The sequence below is a fragment of the Taudactylus pleione genome, unplaced genomic scaffold (assembly GCF_031769625.1).
Source record: "Taudactylus pleione unplaced genomic scaffold, aTauple2 ptg000454l, whole genome shotgun sequence".
Taxonomy (NCBI): domain Eukaryota; kingdom Metazoa; phylum Chordata; class Amphibia; order Anura; family Myobatrachidae; genus Taudactylus; species Taudactylus pleione.
In genome coordinates this window covers 10,766,000-10,778,209 of record NW_028284856.1, presented here as the reverse complement: position 1 = coordinate 10,778,209, position 12,210 = coordinate 10,766,000, and the positions used below count along the sequence as shown (strand labels likewise).

At 45.5% G+C, this 12,210-nt stretch overlaps 1 protein-coding gene across 3 annotated transcripts in view; it reads left to right on the top strand.

Moving 5' to 3' along the window:
- ELP1 (elongator acetyltransferase complex subunit 1) overlaps positions 1 to 12,210 on the top strand; it is a 120,895-nt gene that overhangs the window by 37,960 nt on the left and 70,725 nt on the right. For all 3 annotated transcript variants that reach the window (XM_088448384.1, XM_088448383.1, XM_088448385.1), the window contains exons 12-13: positions 6,549 to 6,719; positions 7,905 to 7,998. In XM_088448384.1, coding sequence (XP_088304510.1) covers positions 6,549 to 6,719; positions 7,905 to 7,998 — 265 coding nt within the window. The remainder of the gene's footprint in view (positions 1 to 6,548; positions 6,720 to 7,904; positions 7,999 to 12,210) is intronic.

Sequence of the window (12,210 nt, the reverse complement as noted above, 5' to 3'; positions counted from 1 at the left end):
ACATTACAGTGCCGCCTTGTTAATATTATTCAATGTTACAGTGCCACAGTATAGATTATGCCACATTACAGTAACCCAGGACATTATAGCATTCACTATACCCACCCTCACAGTATAACATCCACTACACACTCCTCCCTTACCAGTAAAACTCACTGAAAATGGAATGTCAGCCAGTTAGGCAGCCTTATCCTACATAAAAGTCTGGTAAAAGATAATATCCCATTGACCTATTTTGCCTCACATTATTTGCTAACATGTCAAGTGCTTCATCCCTATTGGCAGCGTTTGAATCTTAAATGTCAGCCACATGCTTGCAGCTCCTTCAGTGCTGAGAACATTGCAGTTTACAGTAAGTGTACAGATAATGGAGGAGGGGGCAGAGACCAACCAGCTTCTACCTGAGGCGGACATTTCCTATTGCAGTAGATTCTACTTTGAGTGCAGATCTCAATTTTGGCACACTGTCTCTTTCTGGGGCAGTCCAAATCTCAGCGCTCAATCGCCACCCCCAGCACGCTTCATAAAGGCTGTAATCAAGGAGGTGCCTACTCCCTGATGGTACCAAGCCCACTGAGTAGCTCTGTCGTGCCTCTGAGATGAAACAGGTGAATGGGAGATGGATTCCTGTAGAGCCCATGGATTGGAAGGTTTTTCATTAGCTGGTAAATCACAGTCAGAATACCACAGGCTTTGAGCCGTATTAAATTTAAGAGTGAAAAGTCCATGCTGGACTTTTCGCTCCACATCGCTGGTTTTCTGGGAATAAAGTATCGGGCGCGTGCCCGCTTTATCTTCGTATTCAATTTAAAAATAGCGAAAACGGGACCCAGCAAATTTGGATCGTCAAAAAACAAACGGAAATTTTCATTAAATATTCTAGGGACCCCCTAAAGATGTCCAGACATGGGGGTTCAGTCTGGGCACCCCTGTTTAGCCCTGCATAATGTGTTCTGCATTTTTAAATAGCCGCAGCAGGTGTTTTTTCCTGACATTGCAGAAGTGATGCAGAAGAGCACTTAGCTTTTTTTTTTTCGTTTTAAAAGTGGTACCATCAAATATGGGGTACATAAAAATGGGTACTAGCATATTTTTAAGTCCCTAAACTAATTTTTTTTAAATTATGCAAAAATGCACCTGCCGCTACTCTACTCAATGAAGAAAACACCAGCCGCATATAAGGGAACCCCTGTGGATTTAATTTGTCTATTTTAGAAGTGTTTTTTTGTTTTGTTTTTTCACCCTCCCCCCAAAAAAGATTTTTTTTTTTTTTGGGGCGTCCTGATTCTTTTCTTTTTTTTAACTTTATTTTTGCACATTTTGTTTTAAGGGGGCATTCCCAAGGGTGCAGGCGATTTTTTATTTTTTTTTAAGCCTGCACCCCTAAACCCCAAATCTGCACTTTTTTTCACCTGCTAAAGGTAATTGAAAAATTATCCCTGTGTTTTTAAAATGACTTTTCGCACCATCTACGAAAAAAAAATGGGAATTTTCGGGAAATATACCTGGGACCCCTCCTAAAGATGTCCAGATATGGGGGATCAGTATGAAGCTGGTTTTTTTTTTTAAAATGACACTCCCAGGGGTGCAGGCTATTTTTTGTAAGCCTGCACCCCTAAACCCCAGATTGGTAAGTGTGTATTCTCTTACCATTCGGATGCAGATCCCTGGGTCTGTGGATATGTTGTCCAAGTGTGTACCCAGCATAACAGGGTATTCAGACTTTAAAAAGGCTCAATGACCAAGGCCATATAATGGAATCGGTACGTAATGCCGGCGGCTGTTTAGCCGCCGGATGAAATACCGACAGCGGCAGCCCGACGGATCGAAATCCCGACTGCAGCAGGTAGGTACCCTAACCCTCCCTTAATGGTGCCTAACCTCCCACCCTAGTGCCTAACCCTGACCTCCCCCCGTTAGTGCCTAAACCTCCATTTTCCAGCTGCTTCTCCAGTCAGATTAGGTTTATATTCTGTAAATTGTTTCCTTTTTATTTGAAATTGCAACAAATGTTTTTTTTATATGTAATCTGTAACACTATTTCTTTGTATCATGTCTGTAACTAATTATTGTACTTCTTTTGTAAATAAAGTATTCCTTATTAGTTTATTTTCATATATATGCTCCAGAACCTATACTTGTGGAAACGATTAGATCGTTAAGGTTACACTATAAGTATTTATTATTTGCTAGAGGCAAGGGTATACCAGCTAACTGTGTGGTAGTATGTGTCACTGAACCTGCGTAATTGTGATAGAGAGTTTGGAGACCTGTGACCCTTTGTAATTACCACGGGTGGTGGCAGTAGAGCGGTGTATGGTATCACTGGCACAGAATATTCATTGTGAGTATTATATTCGGCTCTGCCCTCACTACACATTAGAACGTGGGGATCTGCACGATTGCAGTTCTGACACTAATGTGATACCAGGGTGATCAAATTCCTGACCATAGTCAGAGTGCAAACTTAGGGATACCTATTAAAGCAGGGTCGCCCAAACCTTTTTCTATTAGTGCCTTATTAAGAAAATGACTTTGGACGGAGGGCCACAAAAAACTTTCATGCAGTTAGGTAAGCGTTATTTGCCGAGCAGATCATATTCTAATAATTACTAAAACTAATAAAAAATATATTGAAATTAAATGTTTTGAATTATTTTAGATCTAAATGTTGCTCACTGTGATAAGATGCATAATATGATACACAGCAGTGACCTCAATTCATAAAAGGCCACACAGTAATGCCTCCAATTGATAATATACCACACAGTAACTCCAGGGCCGGATTAAGGCCCACATGGGCCTGGAACTGAAAATGTTCAAGGGCCTATACTGAGAAGGGGAGGAACTGTGGGCCTGATTCAGAGCCGCTCGTAAGCAGCCGCTCGTTAGCTCCGAGCGATGTTCGCACAACTGCGCATGCGTATGGGTCGTAATGCGCATGCGCCAACCAGTCAGTGCGGTCGGAAATCGAGTGCTCGCAAAATAGCGAGTGCCTGCTAATTTGAGTGACAGGATGAGGCGTTTGTGGGTGGTAACAGGGGAAGGTGCTTGAAAACGGGGAGTGGTGATCCGAACGCAGGCGTGCCAAACGGTCAAAACGGGCGTTTTAAGGGTGTGCATAATTAACAAAGCAGCGTCATCGACCACGTCACTTGGTTGTTTCTTAGCCTGAACTGTTCGCAGTATTGCGGTAGGAAAATCCAACCACAAGCACTGCGAGCAGTTCAGACGCCTTTCGATGTACTCGATTAATCTAATAAATAGTGGAGATGACGTATGATGCGAGCGGCCAGGGGGCGTCTTTACAAAATAGCAAGCGCATGTTTCGTTCGCTCGCTCAGACGTAGAGGCGTCAACAGACCGCAAAGAGCGAGCGCTCAATTTAAATATCCGGCCCCTTTTTCTGAACGAGCGAGCGCAAATAGTGTCCGGCTCTGAATCAGGCCCTTTGATCGGTGCTGTGTGGGTGTGGTCAGAGTCACCTTAGTGTGTACACCCCCTACACTATGAATACAATGTATCCCTAACTACATAGAAATAGAAAAATTGCATTTTTTTTTGTGGGGGGATGGGCAGGACTAGAAAAACAATTTAAATACTTAAAATTTATGGCCAGTTAGGCACCTGGTAATCATGCTGTCATGTTGATGGGCCTATTTTTATGTGGAGGCCTGGAGCTGTAGCTCCATCCGCCCCATTGTTAATCTGTCCCTGAGTAACTCCATATCGTAATTACCCCAATAAATAATGCCACAGTATAATGCCCAAATTGGTAATGTGCTAAATCATAATGCCCCCGCTGGCTATGCCACGCAGAGCCCCTTCAGTCATGCCCCTTTATATGCCAGCCCCAGACCCCCTCAGTCATGTCTTTTTTTAAGTCTTAGCCCTCGCGTCCTTATATGCCAGCTCAGAGCCCTCCTAGTGTTATTATATGCTAGTTTAGAGCCCTCCTAATGTTGTTATATGCTAGCTTAGAGCCCTCCTAATGTTATTATATGCTAGCTTAGAGCCCTCTGGGGTCCTTCTATGCCAGCTCAGAGCCACCTCATGTCCTTTATATACCAGCTCAAAGGTCCCCTCGTGTCCTTATATTGCCAGCTTAGAGCCATCCTCGTGTTCTTTATATTGCCTGCTCCCAGCTTCCCCCATGTCCTTATATGCCAGCTCAGAGCCCACCTCATGTCCTTATACGCCAGCTCACAGCTTCCCTCAAGTCCTTATATGCCACCTCAGAGCCCCCCTCATGTTGTCATATGCCATCTCATGTCCTTAGGTGGCAGCCCTGGGCTCCACCACTGTCCGAGCCCTGTTCTGGTGTCTTTCAGGGGTCTATTTACTAAACCTTGGAATTAAATAAAGTGTACAGAGATAACGTCCCAGCCACTGAGCTACTAACTGCCATGTCACAGGCTGTGTTTGAAAAATGATAGGAGCTGGTTGGCTTGTACCTTATCTCCATCCAAGGCTTAGTAAATAGACCCCTCAGTCTGCTGCTGTAGTCACAGAGTCCTTGCGCACCACTGCAGTACAGTGCTCACTCCGTCTGGTCACATGCTGCTTTAGAGGTGGCCAGCCCGGCAGTGATGTCGCTTGGTCCTGTTGCTGCGAGCAGCTGCTAAACTACCTCTAGAGTCCGCACAGAGATGTCTGGGATTCAAAAGAATCTCAGACGGGGGCGGGACAGTAGCCAGGGGTGGACTATGTTTGGTCAATCCTGTTTTAAAGTCAGCAGGTCACAACGGTGGCTCAGTGGCCTTATCTATGTGGAGGTTGTATGTTCTCTTGTTTCTATGAGTATTCTCCAACACTCCAAACTATACTGGTAGTTTGATCTTGTGCTGATTAAATTGGACCCTAGTGTGCTTGTGTATTAGGCCACTAAAGCAGGCTACACACTAGTCCTATCTGAGATTGGCAAGTGCATACACACTTACCAATCGTCGACCCAATGTGTCCTGCCTGACGTCATGACTGGACGGGCATTTACATGTGCCGGCCCAGTTGTGATGTCAGTAACCGACAGCCTCTGCAGCAAGTGTACGGTTAGTCAGCTGACCGCCCATACGCACAGCACGAAATGACCAATATATCTGCAGAAATATCTGCCGTCGGGTGTGGTGCACAGCCGACGTGATATGTCTGTTAATTACGTCGTTCACAGACAAATTGCTGGTACACACCCACCGTTGCACCCAATTGAACGGATGATATCTCACGCAGTGTGTACCCAGCATTAGGCTATGAGCTTCAATGGGGTTTGACACTTATGTGAATAAAAAATATTTTCTGTACAATGCTGTGTAATATGATGGCACTATATAAATTAACAATTACAATAATAATAACTGTTTATCAGTAATCTAAAAATTTAAATGTATACATAGTACAATACATATCTCTAATCGTTATGAAAAATGTTATAGTGTTCAGCTATTCATTTATTATATTTAGAGGGTGCAGTGAATATGTGAAAGCTCAGCCTGTTTAGGAAATGAATATACTTAAAATACAGATGTGTTCTCATACATCTAGTCTCAATACGCCACGCGGTGCGACTTGCCTGGCTTGAGTGAGCTGCCAGGTTCCGTGATACTCTGCTAGCATCGGGCGTCTTTTTTTTGCCGAAAATGCATCTAAGTCGCATCACGATGCGACTAGGATGCACCAGCAGACTGTGCTGAATAATAACAGAACTTGGAATGAAATAACCTGCAACATTGTAGCACTTTGCATGCTGATTGAGACTCAGTTGCACACAGATACAGTATACAAGTGTTGCATATCAAATTAGTCAGCACAGTCTCCTGGTGCACCTTAAGGGGCCCCTCCACTAGGTGACCTGAAAGACTGAACGTCTAGCGTTCAGACCTTCAGGTCGCCGAGGTGCGGTGCCCGCACTGAACATCATTAACTGAACGTCATTCAGTGCAGGACCCCGACCTCCTATCTCTGAACATGCTGAACCTGATGAGCGTCGTCAGGGTGACGAGCATGTTCAGTAGATAGCCAGGGTCGGCAAGGACCCAGCGTGCACGCGCATCGCTGGTCCTTGCCGGCTATCCATTACACGACTTTGTGAACAATCCGACCAAAACCTTCTGGTTTTGGTCGGATTGTTCACAAAGTCGTGTAATGGATTGGCCCCTTTAGTTGCATCTTATTGTGACTTAAACGCATTTTTGGAAAAAAAGGCATCCGATGCTAGCAGAGTCTCACGGGACCTTGCACGTCGTGAGGGGCTTTTTAGTTCGATTGCAACAAAAATGTATTAGGACACATCTGTATACAGTCTAGTCAGTGTGAAAACTATATGTGTGTACGTATGTATTATTATTTATTAAGTTTCTTAGATAGCGCAGCATATTCCATTGCGCTTTACAATTAGAAGCATTAATAGAACAAAACTGGGTAATAACAGACAGATATATAGGTAGGAAGGCCCTGCTCGCAAGCTTACAATTATGTACACTGAATGCATATTGAGCTGTTACATTACAATCAACCATCATTAACATTAAATTAATCTGTTGGCTGTTTTGCAGACAAGGTCTTGGTGACCTCCTTTGATCAGTCTGTGGTTCCTCCTCCAATGTGCACTTATCACATTCAGTTCCCACATGCAGTGAATGAGGTTACTTTCCACCCAGACCCTGAGAAGAGCAGCGACCTTGCAGTGCTTGATTCTTACAATACAGTTTACATCTGCAGATATGGTATGTTTATGGAATCACTGTTTATTCGTTTTAGAGTAACCTGTGTGTTTTTACTGTATATCTGATACCACTTTTCCACCAAAGACCCCTTTTATAACGCGGTGCCGATCCGGGTAATTCCCGGATCAGCATCGTTCACACTGCACACGGGTGCAGTCGCTTGGAGATTACAACATCTTGCACCGGAATGCGGCTCTCCCTGTGCTGAAAACTGAACCGGGTTGAATGACACGGGTTACCCATTTACACTGCAGCTGACCAGGGTCCTTCCTGTGTAAAACCCTGCTAGGTACCTGGGAAGGATTCCTGGGTGACTGGACCCGGGGGGAGCCTTTTTCACTGACAAAAATCCCTGGTTGTTGGGCATTCATGTGCAGTCTCCCTTTTTGTAATTTATTCAGTGGTTAAGAGAGTTTGGCCTGCTTCTAAGCAAACAGTTGCTAGATGGATTCGGGAAGTCATCTACCATGCTTACACTTTGGCTAGCTTTCCAGTCCCTCTTTCGGTTGCCACCCATTCTACCTGGTCAGACGGGACCTCCTTGGCGGCTTAGCATGGGGCCTCGGCGGAGCAACTTTGCTGGGCCGCCACCTGGTCCTCCGCACACACTTTTATACGGTTTTACCACTCTGACTCCTTTGTCTCCAGGGACGCTGGTTTTGGGACGATGGGTTCTCTGTGCAGCTCAGGAACGTTCCCTCCCTTAGTGGACGGCTTTGGGATGTCCGCATGGTTTCTAGTGTCTCCCAGGAGCTGAGAGAGAAAATAAAATTTGGTTCTTACCTGAATAATTTGTTTCTCTGAAGTCCTGGGGAACACTGGACAGCCTCCCGTTCGCTCCTGGTTATTTTCTTGGGTTGTGTTCTGGGTTCCATTGCCAGGTCTCCTATCCTCATGTTGGCTGTGTTGTGTGCCTGTTTTTCTTTCTCCTCCTCTTCTCCCCTCTGTATTTTTGGGCCTTTGCTAGACAAAAACTGACTGCCCACGGCAGGGGGTGCGGTATAGGGGAGGAGGAGCCTGAGCTGCCTTGAAAGTTAACACTCTAGTGCCCAGACTCCTCCAGCAGCAGCTTTACCCCATGATTTCCAGTGCCCTCCAGGACATTAGAAAAACAGATTTATCAGGTAAGAACCAAAATCTTATTATGTGTACCTTTTATAATTATGTGCGTTTTTATTTTGGCAGGAATTAATGCACCTAATGACTCGAACATAAAAATAGTAGGAGGAAATGGATATAATACATCCACTATGACCCCAGTCCTAGAAAAGCAATTCAGGTAAATCTTTGGCTCTCGTTGGTTGCCTGTCAGTGTCTTTCTGTGTTGCTTCTGGTCTTCTATCAATTGTGTGATTTAAAAAAGTTATGGAAACCCATGTTAATTGTTTCTGATGTATCAGAGTTTTTCTTTAAGTTTTATTGATGCCACAGAGTAAATACATATTTTAGACAAATGGTTAAAAACTAGGGATGTGCGCCGGACCATTTTTGCCGGATTTGGATTTGGATTTGGTTCTAATTCGTCGTCCGGCTTTGGATTTGGATTTGGATTTGCCAAACTGCGGTGACTGGCTTTGGATTTGGATTTGGATTTGGATTTTTTTACAAAAATTGACAAAAAAAGCTAAAATCACATAAATTGGTCTTTTTTTTCTTCCTAGAGTATTATTAACCTCAATAACATTAATTTCCAGTCAATTTAGACCATATCACAGCTTATAATATTGTTTTCAACATTATTGGCCAAAGGTTGCAGTGAGCTGACTGGTTACTAAGCGACAAAGCAGCGGCACAACGACACAGACACCACAGTATAAAGCACATCTATGACACATTGCCACACAGCAGTGGCAGAAATGAAAAGTAGTGCACCCACCCAGTGGGGTACGGCCAGCAGAGTCACAGTACTTGTTTACAAAGTGGGCTACGGCCCTAGGAGTCACAGTGCACAATCTTATTAGCATTACACCGCACATAGGGCCTGATTCACATTACACCATAAAGTAGTGTCTCTTATTTATGTTACGACACACAGTAGTGCCCCTTTTACACAATGCCCACAGTAGTGACCCTTTTACACAATGCCCACAGTAGCGGTGTCCCTTACACAATGTCCCCCAGCAGTGGTGCCCCCTATGCAGTCCCCTTAGTAGTACCGTCCACTATGCAGTGCCCCCAGTTGAATGCTCCCCAGTAGTATGCCCCCCATTAGCAGGCCCCCCCAGTAGTATGTCCCCCCATTAGCAGGCCCCCCCAGTAGTATGCCCCCCATTAGCATGCCACCCAGTAGTATGCCCCCCCAGTAGTATGGCTCCCCCAGTAGTAGGCTGCCCCAGTAGCAGGCCCCCCCAGTAGTAGGCTGCTCCAGTAGTAGCCCCCCCTGTAGTATGGGCCCCCCCCCTGTAGTATGGCCCCCCCTGTAGTAGGCCCCCCCAGTAGTATGGCCCCCCCCAGTAGCAGGCCCCTCAGTAGTATGGCCCCCCCAGTAGCAGACCCCCCCCAGTAGTATAGCCCCCCCCAGTAGCAGGCCCCTCTGTAGTATGGCCCCCCCAGTAGTATAGCCCTGCCCAGTAGCAGACCCCCCCCAGTAGTGCAGACCCCCCCAGTAGTATAGCCCCCCCCAGTAGCAGGCCCCTCTGTAGTATGGCCCCCCAATAGTGCAGATCCCCCCCAGTAGTATGGCCCCCCCAGTAGCAGACCCCCCCCCAGTAGTATAGCCCCCCCCCAGTAGCAGGCCCCTCTGTAGTATGGCCCCCCCAGTAGTATTGCCTCCCCCAGTAGCAGACCCCCCCCAGTAGTGCAGACCCCCCCCCAGTAGTATAGCCCCCCCAGTAGCAGGCCCCTCTGTAGTATGGCCCCCCCAGTAGTATAGCCCCCCCCCAGTAGCAGACCCCCCCAGTAGTGCAGACCCCCCCCCCCCCCCCAGTAGCGCCCCCGGACCTTTGACAAGTAAAATAATAAAAAAAATAAAACTTACCTGTATCCACCGCTCCCGCGCCGTCCGCTCTGTCACACGCTGAGGAGGGAGCCGGAAGACGGAGCTCATGTGTGAGCTCCAGCCGGCTCCCTCCGTGCAGCAGCCAATGAGAGTCTGTGTGACTCTCATTGGCTGCTGTAACAAACACACAGCTGCCGCTGGCGGCTGTGTGTCTGTGTCTGTGTAGGGCAGAGCGCTATCACTGCGCTCTGCCCTACACGCGAGGAGACCTGATGTCGGATTCTCTAGTGAGAATCCGACATCAGGCGGCCGCCGTTCGGCCCCGAACGGGGATCCGAGTCAGGCGGTGAACACCCGAACAGGGTTCGGGTGGACTCGGATCCCCAATGTTCGGAGCGGTTCGGATTCCACAGAATCCGAACCGCTCATCTCTATTAAAAACATGGATAAACAGTAAGGGATACATTTACAAAGATTCGTGTTGGTCCGAGATTGCAATCTTGCGTGAAAAAAAATCACTTATTTGCTTATCGGGAATTTACTCTTATTAAACTCGGATGAACTCGGGCATGTTAATACCACAAATACAGCCGTTTTATTTAACTAGAAATGAATACACCATCGACTGAAATCGGAAGTACTGTTCATTCACTTCAGCATAATTATTCGTTTAGCTGTATTCGGCCGTTTTAGCAGCTAAAACGGAGACTAAATAGAAGTTGCAAATGCACCACCTCTCGAGATGCGAGTTTCCATCAAACATACACAGATCAGTGTGATTTGTGTATGTTTAATATTGGAAACAGTGTTGTAAGGGATGCTAAGGAGACCGGCGCGAGGATGGAGGTGAGTATAGGATCTTTATTCCAGGTACTCCCATTGGATTCTACATGGAGAAGGGGACGTGAACATCTGGCAGCAGGTAAGTATGTGTGAGTGAGGTAGGTAGGTATGTAATAAAGTTGTACTTTAGACTGTGTGTGTGTGTACTGTGGTTTTTAAACTATTTGATTTACAGTGAGGGTACGGGTGCCGGCCGCCTGCTGGCACTTGTAGTTCCACAAGTGCCAAAGGGCAGGCATGCTGGCAGCTTTAGTTCCACTGTAAATTACAATCGTTTTTAACTATATACCACATTATTACCCCCGTACCCACAGCCCAGGGGTGCGGGGAAGAGCCCCAGGCCTAAGCCTGGAGTTTCGGGAGAGGGGGGACCCCTCCTCCCCTGAGATCCCCCGTCTTGGGCTGGCCGGCTTGGGGTGTTAATGCTTTGGCCCTGGAGACCCGGTGATACGTTCTCCTGTCTTTGGCATTACACCCAGTTCGGCTTTTCCGTAGGCATTTTTTTTCCCCTATATTTAAAGCTAGGACGTTCCCTGCAGCGAGGTGCTAGTTCCTAAATTACAGGGGGAACCCTACATGTTTTTTTCCCCGTAATTTTAGATACCAGGACTGGCTGACCAGTCCGGGGCTGGTTATGCTTTTGGGGGTACCCCATGTCATTTTTTTCTAAAAATGAACCTTAACAGGACAAAAAAAACAAAAAAACAGCTTGTACATATTTCACTATGTGCAGGCTGCTTGTTCGGGAGGGAAAGTCGGGCAGGGAACTCGGGGCTTCAACACGGACAGGATCGATCAAATACACCATCAAACAACTCGACCCTGTCAAAACCGGGTGCTTGGTAAACTCACAAATTTTTAAGTGGGAAAAAATGGACGTTTTTCGATCGATCCTATCCGTTTTTAAAAATGGGACAAATAGGGACCAAAAGGAATCTTAGTAAATTTTACCCCTAAGTGTATGTGACATTTGTGTGGTGTGAACCAGACACACATGCTGCCAATGCTTTGCTGAAAATATCTTGAGATGTGTGCTGCTAATCATATGTGAGAGGATTCCTGAATCTTTCGTGGTGACTTTGGAATTGGGAAAGTCCTTATTTGGTGAAGGTTCTATGATAGAAAGAGTCAATACCACTTCTTATAAATGGCTTCAAATGTATTTAAAAGTTCATTGCAGTTGGTTCAGACACCCCACAGGTGTCAGGGAAAACGACATCTTACATAAAGCATATGGAGTATAAAGAAAAAGGTAAAATTCCGCACAGAACTCAAAAATTATAATGATGGTAATTATTAATAGAAACCAACCATAGGTTATCTAGATACAACTGTATCAATAATTATTGTTGGTGGTGCACCCACAGCCCAATAATGCATAAGTAAGAAAGAAGAAGGAAAGAAAGTGCTAGTAGCTGGGGCACTCTTAACGACAAATGTCCACTTTAGATCATTTTTACTTATTGATTAATGAAGATGGTAACAAGTACACCACACATAGCACAACCATTGCACAGCTGTATATAAACTACAAATAGAAGATAGGTTGATAGCTTAAACATATTTACAGTGGATATTCAAAAGAATTTTTTCGTTATAAAAATTAACTTTTAATCAGAGTTGTATTAAAAAATATATAGTAAATGAATATCCCTACAAACAAATTGTATTATAATTCTAAAATGATCAAATTAGGGTGAAAATGTTATA